We start from the raw sequence: 25,395 nt of genomic DNA, 5'->3' as shown, positions 1-25,395 counted from the left end.
GGCCATCAATCCCCGGAGCCTTAAAATGATGCATACTAAAAATTACCTCCCTAATTTTGTCCTCACATACTCCCGCATTAAGTTTGCCAATATTAATCTCATCAACTCTAGGAAATATACTCACCAGAGGGTAAGGGATATGCTCCCCAGGCTCTTTTGTATAAAGATTCTTAAAAAATGTTACAGCATGAGCTTGATAATATCCACATCCTCAATCCAATTGTCATGCTCATCATTAAGCATCACTATTTGGTTCTGTCTTCTCCTCTTGATTGTCTGGCGATGAAAATACTTAGTATTTCGATCCCCAAACTCAATCCAATCACGCCTAGATTTTTTATACCACAAAATCTCCTCCTGACTCAAAATACTCTCCAATTCCCTCTTTAGGTTCATCTCTAGATCCATCAGGTTTTTAGATCTGTGCCACTCTAGAGCACGTTGAATTCCGGCCAATCTTGCTAAGATATTATTTTTCTGTTTGTGTATGTACCCAAAGACCTCCTTGTTCCATTTCCGCACCTCCGTAATAAAATGGCCAGCCGAGTTCACATAATCTCCACTCCCTCGCCACGTCTCAAAAAAAAAGGTTTTAAACCTGCTGTCAGTGAGCCAAGACGCCAAGAAGCGGAATGGCTTAACACCACTAACTTGCCGACTTACCCTCTCAAAATTAACTAGAATAGGGCGATGGTCCGAGTTGAGTTTAGGCAAGTGCATGACTTGGGAATTTACAAATTTCTGAACCCACTCATCATTACAAAAACTTCTATCTAGGCGCTTCAGCAAGTTTCCTCTCTCCCAAGTGAATTTCGGCCCACTGAATTCAAGATCACAAAACTGATTCCGATGAAACCAATCACTAAACCGCTGACAAACACCATTTAAGCGAGTTGTTTGGGAGGGATACTGTTTGGGACAAATGCGTCGAAGGGACCAGGAATGACGAGCAGACATCTGATGGCGGAGTTCTGCGCACCGGTGTTTTCCGTTAAAGCCTGGCGCGTGGAAAAACAGGAGCAGAAACATCCTGCTCGTCCACGATGTTGTCGTCCGCGAGGCCAATTCCTATAAAAGGCATGAGGCCATTCCGGCTAGAGACCGAGAGGCGAGGAGACCCGGTCGACGGCAGTTGGCAAGACGCGCTCTCCAGCACGAGAACCTAGGCACAACAGCCACGCTTTCCCCAGAACCGCGACGTAACACGCAAGATCTCACGGAGCCATGACAGCCACACTTTCCCCAGAACCGTGGCGTAACACGCAAGGTCTCACAGAGCCGTGGCAGCCACGCTTTCCCCTGAACCGTGGCGTAACACGCTAGATCCCATGTTTTGCCCATAACGCAGCAGTTGGAGTCCCATACCGTCTCGAAAAGAGCGGAAGACTGAGATTCAGAGGAAGCCTATAAAAAGGTAGCCAACGAAGGTAAAAGGGTTAGCATTTTTAAGATAAAAGAAAAAACCACAAAAAAAAAGCCATAAGACCCGTGGCAAGCGTTCCCCGAACCTTCATATCTGACTTGAGCGTCGGAGGGTTTACGCCGGGAGAACAACCGGCGTACTCTGACTTGTCTGTGTGTGCAGGGACATCCGGAGAAGAAGCATTACTAGGAGACCTCCTGGTCGTGGTAGAGTTGATCGAGCAGGGATCCTGGTCGTAGAACGAGGAGAACCGGAATCTCGCATCAACATTTTGGCGCCGTCTGTGGGGATCCAGAGCGAAAAGCTTCTGTCGGTAGCAAGAAGAGGGGTGGAGTAAGCGAAAGTCAATGGAGATAGGAGGAAGTAGCGCACAAGGGGGTGACATAAGGCTTAACGATTCCGTGACGCTGAGGGAGGTGATCAGCGAAGCACGGGAAAAAGTCATGTTCGACCGGATGGAGCGAATGGAAAAGCAGATGGAAACTTTGACAACCATCCTGCATGAGCTGCGGAACGAGCGAAGGGTAACCCAAGAGGGAAGGGTGAGAGGCGGTGGAGCGGCACCAGGTACCGATAGTGCGGAGAGAAGTCGAACCGCTGGGAGATTTGGCGGTGAGAGAGGTAACGTACCTCTGCGGGGAGAATTTCATAGAGAAAGAGAGCAGTCCCCGGTAAGACAGACTTGTGACGGGGGCGACGGGGTGGTGAACGCAGAGGAAACAGAACTGAGGCAACACTTACATGATGCAGAGCGAGAGCGGGATCAAGCTGCAGCGCGCGACCCTGGTCGCGCAGGACAGCTGGAGGAGGAAGTGCGAAGGCTAGCGCAAATAATTGATGACATGCAAGGGAGGAACAGAGCCCCTGGTTGGAGGATAATGCTGGACGGAGAATCACCGCTCGCAGCAGAGATCATGAGGGCAGTTATTCCAAGAGATTTCCGCCTCCCCGACCTCAGATACTCGGGAAGAACTGACCCGCTGGTGCACATAGAGCGCTTCAACGACTTAACGGGGGTCCAGGGATTATCTCCATCCCAAAGGTGCAGGGTGTTCCCACTATCCCTTGAGGGACGTGCACGAGAATGGTACAGGAAACTTCCTCGGGGCAGCATAAAAACCTTCGAGCAGATGTGCCAGGAATTCGCAGAGCAGTTTAGTGGGGCAATGTCACCGGAAGATGACATGATGGAGCTGAAGAGCATGAAACAGGGGGAGCAAGAAACCCTTCGGGAATTCATCAAGAGGTTTCATCGGGCTGTCCTCGACTTGGGAGCCTTCAACCACCCTCAGGCGTTAAGGGGACTGAAAGAAGGGGTGAAGATAGGAAGGCTGTGGTACAATTTGAGAAGCCCAGCTGTTCAAACGTATGCAGCCGCATACGAACAGGCTAAAAGAGACATCGAGATTGAGGAGGAGAAGGCTGCACGGATCAAGACAGACCAGTTGGAAGGGTTAGGGAGGAAAGAGAAGAAAGCATTACCAACTAATGGACCGAACAGGAGGAGGGACCACCAGATCTCCGGTAGTGGAGCAGGAGGTAGGGTAATTGCTTACCAGCCTCATCAGAGGCCGCCACAGTATCAGCGCAGCAGGGCGCCACCTCCTCGCTCCCCAGCTAGGGAGCCTTGGAGAAGACATGATTCGGCATCCGGCGATCTTCATCAACATTCCCACGGTAGCAGGACGAGCAGACCAGAAGCACTCCCACCGCCCCCAACTCACAGTGGGGCAAACAGAGAAAGAGCAGTGCATCTGGTCGACCAGAACCAGGACTATGGGCGGTACACTCCCTTGAAGATGCCCCTGGATGAGGTGTACGAGGCCATAAAGGGTCGAGGGCTGCTGCACCTCCCTACACCAATAGCAAAGCTACCCAACAGGAGGGATAGAGGACGTTATTGTAAGTTCCATGGCACCCATGGCCATACCACAGCAGAGTGTAGAGATCTCAAGACCCAGGTCGAAGATTTGGTGAGAAATCAGTACCTGGACGAGTTTATGGATGGGACTTTCCCGATGGTGGCCACCATGGATGAAGGGGAGCAGAGTGATGGAATCTTGAGACGCGAGCCGCCCGCAGCGAGGGTGATAGCTGGGGGCCCAACGTTGGCTGGAGATTCGAACAGATCGAGAAAAAATTATGCCAGATACGCCATGACCAGTAAAGAGATACTCTTCAACACCCCAGCAGCCAAACGAGCAAGGGTCAGGCAAGTGCCAATCATGTGGACGGATGAGGATGAGGAAGGGATTCTATACCCCCACGAGGACGCTTTAGTCATCAAGGCCACGATCGCTAGCAAGAAGTTTGACCGGATACTGGTTGATACGGGGAGCTCAGTTGATGTGCTATTTAAATCAACTTTGGAAGAGATGGGAATAGCCGACCGGAAGTTGGAATACACCAACACCTCCTTGAAGGGGTTCGGAGGAGGGAAGCTGGTCCCTCTGGGCGTGGTCGAACTGCCTATCACAATCGGGAGCCCCCCGACAGAAAGAACAATGATACTGGACTTCGTCGTAGTGGACGAGGAAGGTCCTTACCAGATGATCCTGGGTCGGCCATTTTTAAGGATGAGCAAAGCGGTGCTGTCCAACCATTATCTGTCTCTAAAGTACCGGGTGAATGGGGTAGTCGGAGTGGTACGAGGAGACCAGAGGATCGCAAGAAGCTGCTACTCCTCGGCAGCAAGGGAGGCGATGCAGATAACATCCCTCGATACCCGAGTGGAAAACAAGACTGGCAGACAAGAACCCGTAGAGGACCTGGAAACAGTAAGCATGGGACCGGAGAACCCGGGAAAGACGATCAGAATCGGGTCGAGACTTGAGGGAGAGCAAAAGCAGGAGCTGGTGAAATGCTTACAGGCTCATGCCGACGTGTTTGCCTGGACACATGAGGACATGCCAGGGATTGACCCAGAGGTAGCATGTCATAGGCTGGCAATAAAGAAAGGTGCTCGGGCAGTAAGGCAGAAGAGGAGGTGCTTCAACCAGGAGAGGTATGAGGCTGTAAGTGATGAGGTGGAGAAGCTTCTGAGAGCAGGGTTCATTCGGGAAGTTAATTACCCAGAGTGGATATCGAACGTGGTGTTGGTAAAGAAGGCGAACGGCAAGTGGAGGATGTGTGTGGATTTCACAGACCTCAATAAGGCGTGCCCAAAAGACAGCTTCCCTTTACCAAAGATCGATCAGCTAGTAGATTCAACGGCTGGACATGGTCTGCTTAGCTTCATGGACGCATTCTCGGGATACAACCAGATCCCCATGTACGAGCCGGATGAGGAGAGCACGGCTTTCATCACTAACCAAGGTCTGTTCTGTTACAGGGTGATGCCATTCGGTCTCAAGAATGCTGGGGCCACCTATCAAAGGCTGGTGAATAAAGTCTTTAAGCCCTTGATCGGGAAAACCATGGAGGTGTACGTGGACGACATGATCACCAAGTCCAAAGTCCCGAAGGAACATGTCAGACATCTCGAGGAGACGTTCGAGCTTTTGAGGAAGTATAAGATGAAGCTCAACCCGGAGAAGTGTGCTTTCGGGGTCGAGTCCGGGAAATTCCTGGGATTCATGGTGAGCCATAGGGGGATTGAAGCAAATCCCGAGAAGATCCAGGCGATTGTGCAAATGACGTCTCCTCGAAACCTGAAGGAGATGCAGAGCCTCACGGGGAGGTTGGCGGCGTTGAGCAGATTCATATCCAAGGCTACAGATAAGTGTCAGCCATTCTTTCAAGTGATAAGGAGGGGAAAGAAAACGGAATGGACCCCAGAATGCGAGGAAGCCTTCCGGAACTTGAAGCATTACTTGCAGCAAGCTCCGCTACTGTCCACACCGAGGGATGGGGACAAGTTGAATCTGTATTTGGCGGTATCTGATCGGGCCGCCAGTTCCGTTCTGGTGAGAGAGGAAGAAGGAATTCAGTATCCGATATACTACACCAGCAAGGCCCTGCTCGACGCTGAGACCAGATACCCAACGATGGAGAAATGGGCACTGGCCCTTGTGGTTGCTGCTCGGAAGTTGAGGCCGTACTTTCAAGCATTCCCGGTCTCGGTAATCACCAACCAGCCATTGCGTCAAATTCTGCACAAGCCGGATGCCTCTGGTCGGCTCGTCAAATGGGCTGTAGAACTGAGCGAATTCGACTTAGACTATAAACCCCGCGCGGCGATAAAGGCCCAGGCAATGGCCGATTTCGTAGCTGAGTTCGCGGAGCCTGAAGTATGCTTGGATCAGCAAGATGCAGATATAGGCAACGACGAAACTCAAGTATGGCAGATATCTGTGGATGGGTCATCAGGAGAGCGGGGTTCAGGAGCAGGGATTGTCCTGGAAGGCCCAGAGGGGGAGGAGATCTCTTATGCTGTAAAGTTGGAATTTGCAGCCACAAATAACCAGGCAGAATATGAAGCCTTGATAGCAGGGCTGGAATTGGCTAGGGCCGTGAAAGCGGACAGAGTTAAGATCAGAACCGATTCCCAGCTGGTTGCGAATCATGTCAGTGAAAGATTCCAACCAAGAGAGGAGAAGATGGAACAGTACCTAAGGATAGTCAGGCAGATGATGGGGAAGTTCGAAGCAGTGGAGGTGATACAAATCCCCAGGGAGCAGAATAGTCGAGCAGACATTTTGGCTAGGATGGCAGCCGTCGCCGACCCAAAAATGCCAAAGTCGGTCCCCCTAGAAGTGAAGTCTCGCCCGAGTATCGAGCAAAATTTGGGGGTGTTGCGGATAGAACAAAAAAGCTCGTGGAGGGACCCGATAGTTTCATACCTTAGAGACGGGGTCTTACCACCAGATAAGCTACGGGCTCGGAAGATTAGAGCTCAGGCCTCGAGATACACGATGATCGATGGGGTACTGTATCGACGAGGATATACATTACCGTTCCTTCGGTGTTTGGACGATGACGACGCGGATTACGTGCTGAGGGAAGTGCATGAAGGAATTTGCGGAAATCATTCTGGCGGGAGGTCCCTGGCCCACAAGGTCTTAAGGCAGGGATATTTCTGGCCGACGATGCACCAGGATGCGCAAAGGAAGACCAGGAGCTGTGCAAGCTGCCAGAGTTTTGCAAATTTTTCTAACCAACCACCAGAGAAGCTCACCTCCATGGCCTCCCCTTGGCCATTCGCTCAATGGGGAATTGATCTGATCGGCCCATTGCCAAAGGGACGAGGAGCAGCAACACATGCAATAGTCGCTATAGATTACTTCACGAAGTGGATAGAGGTAGAAGCCCTTAGCAGGATCACAGAGAAGAAAACAACAGACTTCGTGTGGAGAAACCTGGTCTGTCGATACGGGATCCCATATGCCTTGGTAACGGATAATGGCAGGCAGTTCGATAATCACAGCTTCAGGGATTTCTGCCAGAACCTCGGGATAGAGCTGAAGTATTGCTCGCCTGCTCATCCTCAATCGAATGGACAAGTAGAAGCAGCCAACAAGACAGTCAAGAGGCTTCTGAAAACCAGGCTCGGAGCAAAAAAGGGTGCGTGGGTTGACGAGCTGTCAGGTGTACTATGGGCATACAGAACAACCCACAAAACCGCAACGGGGGAGACACCGTTCGCTTTGGCTTTCGGACATGAAGCGGTCGTGCCGGCTGAGGTAGGAACGACCACACACCGGACAGATCATTTCAATGAACAGGAGAACGACGAGCAGATATGTTTGAATCTTGATCTGCTAATGGAGAGGAGGGAACAAGCAGCCGAGCGATCAGTCACTTACCAACAGAGGGTTGCTCGGTATTATAACCAGAAGGTGAACATACGGCAATTCAGGGTTGGAGACTGGGTACTGAGAAGAGTGAATCAGAGCACCAAAGATTCGACTCAAGGAGTGCTGGGACCGAATTGGGAAGGGCCGTATAGAGTCAAGCAGATAGCGGGGCCCGGAGCTTACAAGCTGGTTCGCGCGGACGGCCACGAAGTGAAACGCCCATGGAACGCAGCACACCTCCGAAAATACTTCCAGTAAGACCTGCTCACATTTTAAAGCAATTTCTGCTCATGCTGTCTATCTTTTATTTTTATGTTTTATGTCCGGACAATTTCATGTAAGTCAAATCCTGCCATTAATGTAACGTCGACGAATTTATTTCGCTTGAAACCGAAAAAAAAAAAAAAATCCTAAGGCATGCAAAGGCTCGCCAAGTCTCAGAGCCTGTCTTATGGCGAGACAGAAGCCAAGCATGCCAGGATCTGCTCGGCCACGAGAAGGCAGCAGAATCCAAATCGTTTGAAGAAAATCCTAAGGCATGCAAAGGCTCGCCAAGTCTCAGAGCCTGTCTTATGGCGAGACAGAAGCCAAGCATGCCAGGATCTGCTCGGCCACGAGAAGGCAGCAGAATCCAAATCGTTTGAAGAAAATCCTAAGGCATGCAAAGGCTCGCCAAGTCTCAGAGCCTGTCTTATGGCGAGACAGAAGCCAAGCATGCCAGGATCTGCTCGGCCACGAGAAGGCAGCAGAATCCAAATCGTTTGAAGAAAATCCTAAGGCATGCAAAGGCTCGCCAAGTCTCAGAGCCTGTCTTATGGCGAGACAGAAGCCAAGCATGCCAGGATCTGCTCGGCCACGAGAAGGCAGCAGAATCCAAATCGTTTGAAGAAAATCCTGAGGCATGCAAAGGCTCGCCAAGTCTCAGAGCCTGTCTTATGGCGAGACAGAAGCCAAGCATGCCAGGATCTGCTCGGCCACGAGAAGGCAGCAGAATCCAAATCGTTTGAAGAAAATCCTGAGGCATGCAAAGGCTCGCCAAGTCTCAGAGCCTGTCTTATGGCGAGACAGAAGCCAAGCATGCCAGGATCTGCTCGGCCACGAGAAGGCAGCAGAATCCAAATCGTTTGAAGAAAATCCTGAGGCATGCAAAGGCTCGCCAAGTCTCAGAGCCTGTCTTATGGCGAGACAGAAGCCAAGCATGCCAGGATATGCTCGGCCACGAGAAGGCAGCAGAATCCAAATCGTTTGAAGAAAATCCTGAGGCATGCAAAGGCTCGCCAAGTCTCAGAGCCTGTCTTATGGCGAGACAGAAGCCAAGCATGCCAGGATCTGCTCGGCCACGAGAAGGCAGCAGAATCCAAATCGTTTGAAGAAAATCCTGAGGCATGCAAAGGCTCGCCAAGTCTCAGAGCCTGTCTTATGGCGAGACAGAAGCCAAGCATGCCAGGATCTGCTCGGCCACGAGAAGGCAGCAGAATCCAAATCGTTTGAAGAAAATCCTGAGGCATGCAAAGGCTCGCCAAGTCTCAGAGCCTGTCTTATGGCGAGACAGAAGCCAAGCATGCCAGGATCTGCTCGGCCACGAGAAGGCAGCAGAATCCCAATCGTTTGAAGAAAATCCTAAGGCATGCAAAGGCTCGCCAAGTCTCAGAGCCTGTCTTATGGCGAGACAGAAGCCAAGCATGCCAGGATCTGCTCGGCCACGAGAAGGCAGCAGAATCCAAATCGTTTGAAGAAAATCCTAAGGCATGCAAAGGCTCGCCAAGTCTCAGAGCCTGTCTTATGGCGAGACAGAAGCCAAGCATGCCAGGATCTGCTCGGCCACGAGAAGGCAGCAGAATCCAAATCGTTTGAAGAAAATCCTAAGGCATGCAAAGGCTCGCCAAGTCTCAGAGCCTGTCTTACGGCGAGACAGAAGCCAAGCATGCCAGGATCTGCTCGGCCACGAGAAGGCAGCAGAATCCAAATCGTTTGAAGAAAATCCTGAGGCATGCAAAGGCTCGCCAAGTCTCAGAGCCTGTCTTATGGCGGGACAGAAGCCAAGCATGCCAGGATCTGCTCGGCCACGAGAAGGCAGCAGAATCCAAATCGTTTGAAGAAAATCCTAAGGCATGCAAAGGCTCGCCAAGTCTCAGAGCCTGTCTTATGGCGAGACAGAAGCCAAGCATGCCAGGATCTGCTCGGCCACGAGAAGGCAGCAGAATCCAAATCGTTTGAAGAAAATCCTAAGGCATGCAAAGGCTCGCCAAGTCTCAGAGCCTGTCTTATGGCGAGACAGAAGCCAAGCATGCCAGGATCTGCTCGGCCACGAGAAGGCAGCAGAATCCAAATCGTTTGAAGAAAATCCTAAGGCATGCAAAGGCTCGCCAAGTCTCAGAGCCTGTCTTATGGCGAGACAGAAGCCAAGCATGCCAGGATCTGCTCGGCCACGAGAAGGCAGCAGAATCCCAATCGTTTGAAGAAAATCCTAAGGCATGCAAAGGCTCGCCAAGTCTCAGAGCCTGTCTTATGGCGAGACAGAAGCCAAGCATGCCAGGATCTGCTCGGCCACGAGAAGGCAGCAGAATCCAAATCGTTTGAAGAAAATCCTAAGGCATGCAAAGGCTCGCCAAGTCTCAGAGCCTGTCTTATGGCGAGACAGAAGCCAAGCATGCCAGGATCTGCTCGGCCACGAGAAGGCAGCAGAATCCAAATCGTTTGAAGAAAATCCTAAGGCATGCAAAGGCTCGCCAAGTCTCAGAGCCTGTCTTATGGCGAGACAGAAGCCAAGCATGCCAGGATCTGCTCGGCCACGAGAAGGCAGCAGAATCCAAATCGTTTGAAGAAAATCCTAAGGCATGCAAAGGCTCGCCAAGTCTCAGAGCCTGTCTTATGGCGAGACAGAAGCCAAGCATGCCAGGATCTGCTCGGCCACGAGAAGGCAGCAGAATCCAAATCGTTTGAAGAAAATCCTAAGGCATGCAAAGGCTCGCCAAGTCTCAGAGCCTGTCTTATGGCGAGACAGAAGCCAAGCATGCCAGGATCTGCTCGGCCACGAGAAGGCAGCAGAATCCAAATCGTTTGAAGAAAATCCTAAGGCATGCAAAGGCTCGCCAAGTCTCAGAGCCTGTCTTATGGCGAGACAGAAGCCAAGCATGCCAGGATCTGCTCGGCCACGAGAAGGCAGCAGAATCCAAATCGTTTGAAGAAAATCCTAAGGCATGCGAAGGCTCGACAAAGTCTCAAAGCCTGTCTTAGGGCCAGACAAAAGCCCAGCATGCAAGGATCTGCTCGCTCGCGAGAAGGCGAGCAGGCTCCAAAGCATTTGGAAAGTTTTCTACGGCACGCAAAGGCCTCACCAAGTCTCAAAGCCTGTCTTACGGCGAGACAGAAGCGATCAGCGTTTCAGACGAAAATTAATTCATGAGTACGACACGAGATAGTAATCAACAACATTTTTATTAATGGCTAACAGAGGGGATAAATTTCATAAACGTTGTTCATTACAATACAAGAAGAAATATATCAAAAAGATGGTGGGTCAGTGAGCCGAGCAGCATCGGTTGGCTGGACCTCCTCGGGTGCGGGAGGGGTATCACCAGTTGCGTCCGGGGGGGTGCTCGCCTCGCCAATATCAGCAGGGACTGCACGAGGAGGAGAGTTACCCTCCTCAATCACGATCGGCTCTAACCCCTCGGCATCTTCCTTGGCCGCCTCCTCGTCCATATGTTGAGCAACACCAGCTGCAAGGTCATCCATCTTCAGATCAGGGTGTTGCTTCCCGAGGACGGCCATGATACAACGATACGAATGCCGAAGTCCCTGGTCGTACTGGTTGTCGGCCTCCCTCTCCAAGTTCTCTACATGAGCTCGGTGGGAATCGCGGAGAGATTCGAGCTGAGCCTCATACATAGCCCTCTGCCCTTGGAGGTCCTCCTTAACCTTGGTCAGCTCCTCCTCGAGTGTAATGGCTTTTGCTTGAGCAAGGGACTCTTGCTCTATCAGCTTGAGGTTCTCAACGTTTAGCTCCCTCGCCTTTTTCTCGGCAACGTCAGCTCTGGTCGTCGCCGATTGAATGTCCTCCTTCATCTTCCTGTCGTAACGGCCAACCTTGGCCTTATAGTAGGTGGCCATGCAGCTGAGATGGAAAGCACTGTACTGCATGGCTCCCACCAGCTCGCCCAGGGTACAACCGTCAAAGCCCTCCAGGTCCTTCTTGCTCACGAGTTTAGACAACTCATTGAGATAGGGAACCAAGTGTTCTGGTCGGCTGTCGGGTAAGCGGGACCGAGGCACAACAGGTGGAGAAGAGGAAGCAGGATCAGTGGCCGCTCTACTGGATTCCCCGACTCTAGCAGAGGCAGGAGGGAGAGCCTGCAAGGGAGGAACCTGCTGCACGATGTTCTTTCGCTTCGCAGCGGGAGCATCTTTGTCCTGGTCCCTATCGGTTGTTGGAGGCCGAGAGCGTTTCCTGGTCAGAGCTCCAATCACTGCGTCCTCCATCTTATGGCCAGGAAGTATCAACCGAGACTCGAGGAAGTTGTATGTAGATAGCAGTTCTCGGCTCGAGCAGGAATTGGCCAATACAGTCTCGACCCGTTTAAGCAGACCAGGTCGGAGCGGGAAGTGAACACCCCAGGAAACTACAGCACAAACAGACACTTGGTTAGAGACAAACCAATACAGCAGGAACAATTATGGATACAAGACATCTAAAGCGAGCAGGCAACCTGGGACCGTGAAACGGGGTGGGACGCGACAATCCTTCCCGTCTATTTGTGCAACTTGACCCCAGGGACCCCCAGCAAAAAAGAATTTCCTCTTCCAAGTCCCACCACCACCAGTTGGAAGATCAGTTATGGGTTTCCTGCTCTTGGTACCAGATTGGAAGTAGTACCAGCCGGCATCTTTAGGGCTGCTCTTCAGCTGGTACAGATGCTTCACCTCATCAACCGTGGGCTCGCTTTGGCAACATCTGTCCCACAATATGAACAGACCAGAGAGCACTCTCCACCCGTTGGGGTTCAGCTGACCAGGAGCCAGATTTAGCCCGTTAAGTATCCGGGCAAAGTAAGGCTGCAAAGGACACCTCAGCCCATACTTAAAGCTCTCCAGATACAGGGTAACGTATCCCCTGGGAGGCCGGCTAGGTGTATCCTTTTTTCCTGGGATCCTAAGAGGTATCTCACCAGGAATACTATACCTAAGTCGGAGGTCATTGAGCTCGTCAAACGTGGTCGTACACGACATGTAGTCAATGGCATAATCACGCGACAAGGCTCTACCCCCTACTGTACCCCGTTCTTCTGGTCGTGATGCTCCTGATGGGGACGCCTCACTAGAATCATCCCCTTGACCCTCACTCAAAGTGTTCTCCGATCCAGAAGACCCTTCTTCATCGCTACTGTCGCTCGAGGAGGTTGTTTGGGGAGACATCCTCCTAGCGCTAGTACCAACACTAGACCTAATGGGCTCTAAGGGGATCCCGGGATCAAAAGCAAAATCAGCGGGCAGACTAGGCAAAAAACCTAGTTCGTCGTCACCGACCTCAACGACCTTCTCCTTACCCTTCGACATATCCTAAGTTCTAACCAAAACACCACCGCCAACTACAACCTCAAGCAAAGCAGAGAGAAAGGAGATTACCTACAACTAACCGATACCGAAAAAAAAAAAAAAAATAGAAAAAATACCTGAAGCAGGGACTCGGTCAGAGAGAGACAGGGATGACAGCTTTGGCGCCGAGGTTCATTCGCCGGAGAGACAAGAATGGAGAAAATGACGAGTTCGTGTTTGAAGATTTTGGGTTTCCTTACTGAGAAGCAAACTCTTGGGCTGCCAGCATTTAATGACGCATATTCCGAGAATCCCGTAACCGTCGGTTTGAAATTCAAATGGAGGGGGGGATTTCTGCCACGTCACCTCGTCCGCAATTAAATGCGACATGACTCCTGGCAGCCTTTTCCAAACCCACGCGAGCGAGTACTATCGAGTTTCTACTGCTGGTCCACTACATTACCCAACACCAGAAACTGGGGGACCGGTGTTTGGGAGGGATACTGTTTGGGACAAATGCGTCGAAGGGACCAGGAATGACGAGCAGACATCTGATGGCGGAGTTCTGCGCACCGGTGTTTTCCGTTAAAGCCTGGCGCGTGGAAGAACAGGAGCAGAAACATCCTGCTCGTCCACGATGTTGTCGTCCGCGAGGCCAATTCCTATAAAAGGCATGAGGCCATTCCGGCTAGAGACCGAGAGGCGAGGAGACCCGGTCGACGGCAGTTGGCAAGACGCGCTCTCCAGCACGAGAACCTAGGCACAACAGCCACGCTTTCCCCAGAACCGCGACGTAACACGCAAGATCTCACGGAGCCATGACAGCCACACTTTCCCCAGAACCGTGGCGTAACACGCAAGGTCTCACAGAGCCGTGGCAGCCACGCTTTCCCCTGAACCGTGGCGTAACACGCTAGATCCCATGTTTTGCCCATAACGCAGCAGTTGGAGTCCCATACCGTCTCGAAAAGAGCGGAAGACTGAGATTCAGAGGAAGCCTATAAAAAGGTAGCCAACGAAGGTAAAAGGGTTAGCATTTTTAAGATAAAAGAGAAAACCACAAAAAAGCCATAAGACCTGTGGCAAGCGTTCCCCGAACCTTCATATCTGACTTGAGCGTCGGAGGGTTTGCGCCGGGAGAACAACCGGCGTACTCTGACTTGTCTGTGTGTGCAGGGACATCCGGAGAAGAAGCATTACTAGGAGACCTCCTGGTCGTGGTAGAGTTGATCGAGCAGGGATCCTGGTCGTAGAACGAGGAGAACCGGAATCTCGCATCAACACGAGTCGAACCACCTCTCCTCTCTGAGGGATGTAAAATAGTATTAAAATCACCTCCAAGGAGCCAAGGTCCCGGCACATTACGAGCCACTGCTTCAAGGTCCTTCCATAGAAGGTTCCTAATATGTTTATTTGGACTTGCATAAACTGCAGTAACCCAAGAGATGAAACCAATATCATTAGCAATACGAAAATGAATGAACTGCTTATGGTTTATGATCACCTCCACTTTAACACAGTCTTTCCACATTAACCAAATACCTCCGGAGAAACCTTCGGCCTCAATTCTATGCGACCGCTCAAATCCACTTCGAAAAATAAACTCATCAGCCTTTTTCCCACTTATCCTTGGTTCAAACAATGCAACCATGGAAGGATTATACTTCTGAATAAGGGCTTTGAAAGTCCTTTGAAATTCAGGGGCAAGTGCACCTTGGCAATTCTAAAACATAATGGAAAAAATCATTAAACAAAAAGATTGGAGAAAAGAACCAAAACCCTTACTGACGAAGGGTGTGAGCTTGAAGCTCCAACTCCATATCTGTCTCTTCCTCTAGAGACCCTTCAGATTCTGAATCATCTCAGGACTCGTCAACACCACATCGAGCCACATAAGTGCTTCCTTCCGATTCCTCATCTTCACCAATCCCATTCCATCCCCCATTATCAGGTGGTTCACCCATGGGATTGTTACTATTATCCTTTGTCATATTGGCAAAAAGAGGGTTCGCTCTAGCAAACTGAGTCAGCATGTCCACACCATCAGGGGGATTAGCAAAGGAGTACACCGAATGTTTAAGAGGATCAAGGGAAGTACTTGCGAGGTGGGGTTGGTTGGCTCTGGTAGTGGCTGACTGATTCTGTAATGTGGCAAGGGCTGGGTTAATATTGTGTATGTCTGGTGATAAGAGTTTGTTTTGGTCTGCATGGTTTGCATGGGGAGGGCGGGGACGTAACTGGACCAGGCTAGGGCTGGGAGGATGAGCAACGTTGCCACGGTTTGACCTTTGATTGTGTTTACGTAAGGAATATCTATGGTTATGTTGCATGGGCTGATTGCTATTTTGGTTTTCATCTTGCAAGTCCAGGCTGATCTCAAGTGCATGATTGCTAGGAATCCTTTCATTGATTTTGCGCTCATTATCCATATTATCTTTAGCATTGAGGAGCGAAAAACGGGAACCAGATCGAACATTACCATTCTGGGCTTGATTATAATTTCCTTGGATCGTACATTCCTTAGCCTTCCGTGGCCTTCCTTTTTTTAGCAACAATCATCGAAGGACCAAAAAGCGAATTATTCGGGTTATCAACGGTTGCAAGATCCATCGTTACTCCCGTCGCTTCACCCTCCGGTTGATATACTCCGTCGCAGCCTTGCCCTCTCGGCACCCCCTGTTTGCTTTGACAGGTATCAGTTGTGTGCCCATACTTGCCACACTCAAAACATATAGTGGGGAGCCCCTCATATTCAATCCTTTGAATCTTGCCATTCAACTGAAATTGTGAGACTAAAGGCTTATTCAAACAGATTTCAACAGCAACTCAAGCAAATTTTCCACGTTTTGCAGCCTCCGTATTGTAATCTATCCTTATAACACGACCAACCACTTCCCCCAGGATTCGAAGGACCCTTTTATGATAGTAATGCAATGGCATGCCTGGAAGTCTGATCCACGCCACTATGGTTTCAATCTTATCGGATAAGCAATCAAAGGATGGAGACCACTTTTGAACAGTTAAGTAATGCCCAAAGATAGTCCAAGGGCCTTGCGTGAGAGCAAATTCCACATCCTCCTCTGCTCCGAAGCGAACAAGATAATAGTCATTTTCTAAGTCATAAACTTTTTATTTTATTTTATTTAAATAAAGGAAAAGTTTAAAAAAATTAAAATTTAGATCTTTTTTATGGTTCCTTATTTTAGTAAAATGAAGAATTCTCTTATTTTAAAATTACTCTAAAAATTAAGCACCCAAATAAATATGAAACCGGTAGCTATTTCCTACGTCTATTCGATAGTCAAGTTATATTAATTTATTTATAGTTGTAGCAATAATCATTTGTCTCATATTACATGCATGCATGTCTATATATGAATTAACGGCCTACATCTGGTTTGGAGTACTCGAACTAGAGGTAAAGATTGTCAAAATAATGTATCCTCTTACTTGAAATTTCTTGTTAACAAATGGTATCGTTTCTCATCAAATGGTATAAACAAATGGTATAACAATCTCATCAACAGATTTATCAACTATCGTTTCTGCGCGTGAAATAATTTATATCATCTTTGAAAACATTAGAGGTGCAACAACTGATCCAAAGCCTACCACAAATCCAATTGCCATCGCTATGAAAAACCAATCGATTTCATCTGTTGAAGCTGCTGCTGAAGGAAGTGCCTTGCTGGAATTTGTTTGGCAAACATTCAACGGAGGACCGCATAAGCCGTCGTTACCTTCGAAAGAATTTGGCAAAAATGATTGAAGTTGAGTACCTGTTGGAATCTCTCCCACTAGGTCATTGTGTGAAAGATTCAGGAAGGATAGAAAAGATATGTTTGCAAGCGATGTGAGGATCTGCCCACTCAGATGATTCATTGAGAGGTCTAAAGACCCAAGCTGTTGCAAGTTTCCAATAGCTGATGGGATGGGGCCCGTAAAAGCATTTTGTGACAAGTTCAGACCGTAAATCGATTTGAGTCGTCCTATCTCTTCTGGTATTGGCCCTTCAAAATTGTTCATTGAAAAGTCAATGGATGTGAATATACTTAGGATCTTCACTAATTCCATCTCTCGACTTTTGCTGGTAACTGTCACCACATCCTGATAGTACATTTTACTTAACTTCAGGAACTCAAAATGGAGGTGTTTGAAGTTTGATTGTGCTTCATCTTCATCAGACATCATTGCCTTCCAGGTGGTTATGCATTTCTGGCGTACTCTTCCACCAAAGTTGTTCGAAGCTATGTCAACAATTTGAAGCATTGGCCAGGAGTCATCGTTCTCTCGACAAGTAATACTCCCATAAAAGCTGTTCGATCGCAAAACTAGGACACGCAAACTTGAGATATTCTTTAGCCAGCATGGAAAGGTATCTCTGATCTTGTTATTCCCGAGGTCTAGAACCTCCAACTTTCTGCAATTGGCCAAGGATTTTGGAACTGTTCCACCTAGTTGATTTTCGTTGAGATCAAGTGTTTGTAATCCACAATTTCCCGGAAATGTGACAGATAGAGTGCCACTGAGGCTGTTTCCCCTCAAATTTAGAACACCAAGAATCTCACTCATTTTGATCAAACAAGTTGGCATTTTTCCACTCAACTTATTCTTTGACAGGTCAAGAACTAATAGATTTTTTGCTCTGCAAATAGTTTCCGGGATGACTCCTGTGATGGAATTGCTTGAAAGGGAAAAAAAGCCAGTGAAGTTCATGGAATTACCAATGTCATCTGGGATGGAAGAAGTAAAATTATTGTTGGAGTAATCTACAAGGGCTGCATATGGTGGTGGTTAAGGTATGTTTCCTTGGAGCTGGTTGGAATGTAGGTCTAGGACAGTCATGCAAGTGAGATCAGAAATATTATAAGGTCTTTGCAGACTGGCCAGGAGATTGTGTGAAAGATTTAGATGTACAAGATTACCATTCCCAATTTCCCAAACCCAATTTGGTATTTCCCCATATATTTGATTGTCTGAAAGATCCAAGTAAGATAGTTTTGATTGATTCTTAAGATCAGGAATCACCCTCAGTTTGCAAGAAGCCAATCTCAGTCTGCTAACCTGTGAGGGGAAGGAAGAATCACTACTGGCATTCACTGTCAAGTTGTTGTATGAAAGCTCGAGTCTAGTAAGATTCCCAAGCCTCTGAATTGCAGCTAGCTGTACAGTGCCATTGAGCTTGTTAGGAGAAAGCATAAGGATTTTAAGATTTTTGAGTTCAAATATGGACATGGGAATAGGCCCTTCTCATCTATTGGCACTTAAATCAAGCGTACTAAGTGCAGAGTATGATGCATTTGAAAATTCGGGAATTGGGCCACCAAATTTGTTGTTGGCAAGCTGAAGCTGCTGTAGCATTGGAAGTGAAAACAGAGATCTTGGGATGCTTCCATTGAGTGAATTGTTCCTCAAGTCAACATAAACAAGATTGGAGAGATGTTCCCAGTCTGTGGATGAGATCGCACCGGGCAGAGCGTTGCATGAGAGGTCTAGATGGGTGAGATTTTTGGACATATGTAGAGATGGGATTGGACCAACAAATTCGTTAAATGATAGGTCCAGATAAACTAGTTGGGTGAGATTGGCCAATGAGGTGGGAATTAATCCACTGAAGTTGCAACGTACTAGATCTAATCTCGACAAATTTTTAAGGTTGCCTATGGAATCTGGTAGTACACCTGAGAAGTTTGTGTTACTGAGCACCAGGGTTCGAAGAGAGCTATTCTTGGGAAAATCAGGGAAAGAGCCCTGAAGTAAACTGTTGCCTGATAGGTCAAGTGTCTCAAGTGTGTGTACCTGTAATATCTTTTCTGGGAATGTCCCGTTCAACCCACTATGACTCAGGCGCAAGGACGTCAAATTAAAGAAATCAGCCAAAAACTCTGGAACTGGAGACGACAGATCATTCTGATCCAAACAAATCACTGAGAGTGACTGAAGTTTTGCAAGGGAAGGATGGATAGGGCCTGAAAGGTAACAGCTGGACAAGCTCAAAACACGCAGTTTAGGCACCAAAGATGATAAAGCCTGACACCATTCAATTCCAGGAGCTGATATATTTACACCATCAAGATACAGTGCTCTGAGCTCTGCGAGGTTCTGAAGGAGCCCACTTAAATTCGGGTTCTCAAGTTTCAAGGGACCTCCGAAGCGGTGCAGACTTGACAAATCAAGAGTAACCAACCTTGTCATCCCCGAAACCTGAATTGGAATCTGCCCCGCGAAGCCAGCATTGGAGACATTCAGATAAGTCAGATTTGTAAGGTTTCCCAATCCGGAAGGGATTTGACTTCCATTGAAGCTATTGTAAGCCAAATTTAGGCTCTGCAGATACTTTAAACTGAAAAGGGAACTTGAATTGTCAATTCCAGCGGAGATTGATTCCTCGCTCAAGTCGAGACCAATGACGCGACCAGCCTCATCGCAATCCACACCGCTCCACGTACAGCAATCGTTGCTTTGACTCCACTGCACCATACGGAAAGACAGAGAAGAATTGAATACTAGTGTTGAAGATAGCAGCCATGACCATGACAAATCATCAGCTGAGCTCAGTGACACATTGGCATGCCACCTAAGCTACACCTATTTACCAGCTAATGCAACTTCAATGAGGTGGCAAAACTGCTACACAGAGAAATACCAGCACATGGAATAAATGGATGAAGATTCTGGAAGCATCATATCATTGGCTAATGATTGCTGGATTATTTTGTGTTATCTGAGTTTGTTATTTTTAGCTAGTTGTCACTTTTGTTTTCTTATGTATAAATAGATGATGGTCTGTAAACAGAATTCAATTCAAGTTTATTTTCAATATAAGTTTCTGGTTTCTTGTGCTCTGCTTGCCAAAGAAAGCAATTCCTAAGGAATTCAAGTTGGTATCAGAGCCATCTTCAAAGCTATGGCAAGCAGCAGCAGCACACAAGCAAATGTGAACCAAAACGATCAGATGGAAAACTTGAATCAAAATGAAAACCAAAACACCCCTCAAAACATTGAACAAAACTCAAGTCACAACTCACCTTCACCCACTCAACACATTACCAACAGCACATATATGTTCACAACTCCCATTAAGCTAAATCAAAACAATTTCATGCTCTGGAGATCACAAGTGATTTCCAGCATTAGAGCAAATGAACTTGAGGGGTTCATAGATGGCAGCCATGTCTGCCCTCCTAGAGTTTTCATAAACCTTGGACAAGATCAAACAATAATCACCACACCTAACCCAAATTACCAAGTCTGGAAAAAGCAGGACCACATTCTCCCAAGTTGGTTGTTATCTTCACTTAGTGAGGATGTGCTGGGCACTGTGGTGGATTGTTCCACCTCCTTTGAGGTGTGGACAACTCTTTCCAATCAATTTGGTGCAAGATCTAGAGCTAGAATCCTACATCTCAGAACACAAATCCAGACCATCAAAAAGGGCTCACTAACCATTCATGAGTATTACTCTAGAATGAAGTCTATATTAAATACTCTTAGGGCTGCAGGGAGTAATATGAGTGATGATGACTTTATCATGTGTGTATTTGCTGGTTTGGGATCAGAATATGATTCAGTAATTGCTAGCATAAATTCAATGCAGGAAAGTCCCTCACATTCTGAAGTCTATGGCATGCTTCTTAGCCAAGAAAACAGAACTGAACACAACCTAAGCTCAGGAAATATAGAAGCAAACTACACACAAATGAGAAATGTGAGAAGGAATTGGAACAACCAGAACAGGGCTGGAAATCAATATCAACCTGGCATAGTCTTCAGAACCCTTGGCAATGGATCTGGTAATGGTCAAGGAAATCAGAACTCTCATGACAAAGGGAAGGGCAAAGCTGTAAGTGATGATGATGGTGCAAATCCAAAGGGGCCTTGTCAAATTTGCTGGAAAATGGGACACACGGCTGCTAATTGCTGGCACAGATTCAAAAAGAATTATGTGCCACAACCAAGCCAAAGGAGGGAACCAAGAGGTGCATATGTGGCTGCAACTGATGGCCAAAGCAGTGGAGCCTGGTACTTGGACAGTGGTGCTACAAACCATGTGATAAATGCCCTTAGCAACATAAACACCAACTCTGAGTATCAAGGTAATGAAAAGCTAACTGTTGGAAATGGTGAAAAACTCCTGATTTCTCATATTGGTAACTCTATGCTTTCCACTTCAAATCCACATAAACACATCACTTTGAATGACATATTATTTGTGCCAAGCATCACTAAAAATCTCATTAGCATTTCCAGATTACTGCATGATAATGACATTGATATCGAATTTCAAAAATCTGTGTGTTTTATCAAGGACAAGAGACATGGGAAAATTATGGTGAAATGAGTGGCTAGAGAGGGGCTTTATGAACTGTTGTGCTTACCTACTCACCTGAGTGGGAACAAAATTCCTTATGCTGCTGTCTTATCTTCTTCCTTCATGCCTGAGTCAATAAATTGCATCAGCAATCCAGTGTCTATGTTGTCATTTAATTTGAGTAGTGTCAAGTTAGCAAATGTTTGTGTTGAGTCCTCTGAAACTGATAGATCAAGCAATAATGCTTTGAAAGACATTGATCTCTGGCATCTCAGACTAGGGCACCCAAATGAGTCTGCTCTGAAAAGCACCTTGTTGTCTTGCAATCAGTTCAAAATAAACAAGAATTTTGTTCCTTCATTTTGTTGTGCATGTCAGTATGGAAAACAATCTAAACAAAACTTTAAAAGCACAGAAACTAAAACCAGCAAGGCCTTAGAATTAATTCATGCTGACTTATGGGGACCATCACCAATTCCCTCAAGTCATGGACATAGATATTATATATCTTTTGTGGATGATATGACAAGATACACCTGGCTATTTCCCTTGACAACAAAATCCCAAGCTCTCAATACATTCATCACCTTTAAAAGCCAAATTGAAAATCAATTGAATCTAAAAATTAAAGCATTACAGACAGACATGGGAGGAGAATTTAAACCATTCAAAGCATTTCTTGACAAAGAGGGGATAGCATTGAGACAATCATGTCCATATCTACATGAACAAAATGGCAAGGTTGAGAGAAAACACAGACATGTGGTAGAAACTGGACTCACATTGCTGGCACAAGCTAAAATGCCATTAAAATTCTGGCAAGAAGCTTTCACTTATGCCACCTACATTATCAACATATTAGCCTCACCTGTCATTGGAAATAAAACCCCCTTTGAATTGCTTTACCATTGCAAACCAAATTACTCACAAATCAGAGTATTTGGATGTGAATGCTATCCATTTTTGAGGCCATATAACAAACACAAGTTTGATTTCCATACTGTCAAATGCACATTGCTAGGAATAAGCATAATTCACAAGGGATATGTTTGCATGCATCACTCAGGTAGAACATATATCTCTGCAAGTGTCAGATTCAATGAAAGCTCATTTCCTTTCTCTAATGATACCAAGTTCAGTAGACAAGAGTCCACAAGTCAAAGTGATTTTATTACTCTCTTAGAAAAATTTCAGGTCGTGTCATTCTCTTTTGATACTCCTCAAAACACTCAGACAGCAGTTGATCAAGGCCACTCTCTGGAAGCCCCTGAAGCTTCAGAACAATTCCAGAACCTTGACCAAGGTAAGACACAACAGAACTTGAGCACTGATATGATGTCAAATAATCAAATGTCTTCTCCTCATACAAATCACCAGCCTCAAGAAAATGACCAACCTTCATCCCCTATCATAGCTCCAAACACAAAAGAAGCCATACCATCACATCCTATGGTAACAAGATCTAAGGCAGGGATCTTTAAACCAAAATTATACCAAGTTTCTACTCAACCACAGACTGCATTACCCTTAAACACTTCAAAAGCCTTAAAAGAACCAAACTGGAAAGAGGCAATGGAAGATGAATACAATGCCTTACTGAAAAATGAAACATGGACCTTGGTACCAAGTAACTCAAGTTGTAAGTTGATTGGAAATAAATAGGTGTACAGAGTCAAAGAGAATCCAGATGGAACCATAAACAAATATAAGGCCAGACTAGTGGTGAAGAGATTTTTGCAGATTCCAGGCATTGATTTTACATAAACTTTTAGCCCTGTTGTTAAGGCTGCAACAATCAGAATCATCCTCACATTGGCAGTAAACAATGACTGGAGTTTGAGGTAAGTAGACATAAATAATGCCTTCTTGAATGGTGAGCTGACAGAAATGGTTTACATGCCACAGCCTGAAGGTTTTGTGGACAAAAGTAAGCCTAATCACATATACAGATTAAAGAAAGCATTGTATGGTTTGAGACAAACTCCCAGGGCATGGTTTGACAAACTAAAGGGTGCTTTGAACTCTTGGGGATTTGAAAACTCCAAGTGTGATACCTCACTATTCTACAGAAGAACAAAATCTGAGATAGTTATACTGCTGATTTATGTTAACAACATCATCATTACAGGTGACAATAGTGGCAGTATTGAAGAGCTGGTCAGTAATTTAAATGGAGCATTTGCTTTAAAAGACTTGGGGGAGCTGAATTTCTTTCTGGGGATTCAGGTGAACAGAAACCAAAATGCCATTATGTTATCTCAGACCAAGTACATACAAGATCTGCTTGCCAGAACAGAGATGAGTGACTGTAAAGGAATTGAGTCACCTTTTAGTACTACAGAGAAACTAAAGAAAAATGGAGGAGAAAATTTTTATGATCCCACATTGTATCGAAGTGTTATAGGTAGCCTGCAGTATGCAATACTCACAAGACCTGAGCTTGCTTATTCAGTGAACAAGCTTAGCCAATACATGTCTGATCCTAGGCAACCTCACTGGATAGCATGCAAAAGAGTGTTGAGGTATCTCAAGAGCACCATGAACATGTGTCTGAAATTCAAAAGATCAGAGTACTTTGATCTAATAGCTTACACGGATGCAGATTGGGCAAATGACTTGGATGACAGGAGATCTATCAGTGGTTATTGTGTATTCTTGGGTGGAAACCTCATTGCTTGGAGTTCAAGAAAGCAAGGCTTAGTTGCTAGATCTACGGCTGAATCAGAATACAGAGCAATGGCTCTTTGCACTACAGAACTCACATGGATTGGTTCTCTGCTAAGTGAGCTGAAAATAGAAATACAAAGAACACTAACAATCCTAAGTGATAGCACAAGTGCAGCTGCAATAGCAACCAATCCTGTATTTCACTCTAAAACTAAGCATTTCGAGATAGATCTACACTTTATCAGAGACATGGTAGCTAGAGGAGAGTTGGAAATCAGTTTTGTTGCAGGCAGAGACCAAATAGCTGATGTTCTAACCAAGCCATTACCTTACTATAAATTCAGCTGCTTCATAAGCAAACTCAAGGTGTTTGACAAAACCTTGTGTTTAAGAGAGGGTGTTGAAGATAGCAGCCATGACCATGACAAATCATCAGCTGAGCTCAGTGACACATTGGCATGCCACCTAAGCTACACCTATTTACCAGCTGATGCAACTTCAATGAGGTGGCAAAACTGCTACACAGAGAAATACCAGCACATTGAATAAATGGATGAAAATTCTGGAAGCATCATATCATTGGCTAATGATTGCTGGATTATTTTTTTTATCTGAGTTTGTTATTTTTAGCTACCTGTCACTTTTGTTTTCTTATGTATAAATAGACGATGGTCTGTAAACAGAATTCAATTCAAGTTTATTTTCAATACAAGTTTCTGGTTTCTTGTGCTCTGCTTGCCAAAGAAAGCAATTCCTAAGGAATTTAAGTCTAGGCTGCTCTTCATTTGGAGCAACAAGGATTGCTGATCACTCTGACACTGACCAGAAACCAAAACCATGTTGATTCCCCCGAAATTTGTCAACAACGTTATCAAGAAAAGCCATGATAACTGTAAAACACTCATTGGAAACAAGTCAATAACTGAATACCCCGGATATAATTGAAACTTGAATAAAGTAATAGCATTGGTGCCGACGTTATATGTGTAAACTCATGAAAAAGTGGTTTCGGTTCATGGGTTCATCTTGTAATTATAGCTGGTAAAATTTAACATGACCCGATCGTCCGACACGAATAAATAGGTATGGGTCATCGAATTTAACACGATTATTAAATGGATAGGGTCCGGGTTGACACGATTTTTTTCTTTGTCGGGTTAGGTTAAAATATTTGACTCATTTACCCAATCAACGACACGATTATATTTTCTATTTTAAAATAATTTGCAGGTTTTTATCATCAAAAATAAAAAATTAAATATGTTTCTCTTTTATTTTTATTTTTTAAAAGGATGAATATAAACATAGTGTTTTATTCATAAACTTTTATATACATTTAGAGGTTCAATAGTGTAAATGTGTAAAATATTGATAGACATATATTTTATAATATCGATATATAATATTATTTATATATATAATTAAATCTTTAATAGTGTAAATATGTAATATTTTGGTAGATATATATATATTTTATAATATCGATAAATTATGTATGAATGCATGTATGTACGTACGTACGTACGTACGTATGTATGTATGTATGTATGACAATGTGTAAATGTTTTATGTAAATTTTGTTTAATATATAGATATTAAGTGGGTTATTAGATAGCTTGATTATTTTTTCGCGTCAAGTTTGGGTCTCAATATTTTAACACGATTATTAAATGGGTCGGGTTTGGGTTGACCTAAATTTGACACGACACGAAACTGACACGACA

The 25,395-nt window shown here is 46.0% G+C and overlaps 1 protein-coding gene and 1 pseudogene across 1 annotated transcript; both read right to left on the bottom strand.

The window, feature by feature from the left end:
• Positions 1-10,662: 10,662 nt before the first annotated feature.
• On the bottom strand, positions 10,663-13,528 carry LOC112097387. Its single transcript, XM_024182593.1, has 2 exons — positions 12,831-13,528; positions 10,663-11,780 (listed from the first exon to the last, which is right to left on the bottom strand). The coding sequence occupies exon 2, from the start codon at positions 11,638-11,640 to the stop codon at positions 10,663-10,665; it is 978 nt and encodes a 325-aa protein (XP_024038361.1). The 5' UTR covers positions 11,641-11,780; positions 12,831-13,528.
• A 1,685-nt stretch (positions 13,529-15,213) lies between these two features.
• Positions 15,214-24,510, bottom strand: LOC112097386 (annotated as a pseudogene).
• Between the last annotated feature and the right edge of the window lie 885 nt (positions 24,511-25,395).

Source organism: Citrus clementina, unplaced genomic scaffold, assembly GCF_000493195.1.
Source record: "Citrus clementina cultivar Clemenules unplaced genomic scaffold, Citrus_clementina_v1.0 scaffold_6, whole genome shotgun sequence".
In the NCBI taxonomy this organism is placed as follows: domain Eukaryota; kingdom Viridiplantae; phylum Streptophyta; class Magnoliopsida; order Sapindales; family Rutaceae; genus Citrus; species Citrus x clementina.
Note: the sequence above shows the minus strand (reverse complement) of the source record. Positions and strands in the feature narration are given on the sequence as shown.

Bases quoted from the DNA above. Each gene is read 5' to 3' on its own strand.
- LOC112097387 (XM_024182593.1), bottom strand. From the start codon at position 11,640: ATGGAGGACGCAGTGATTGGAGCTCTGACCAGGAAACGCTCTCGGCCT.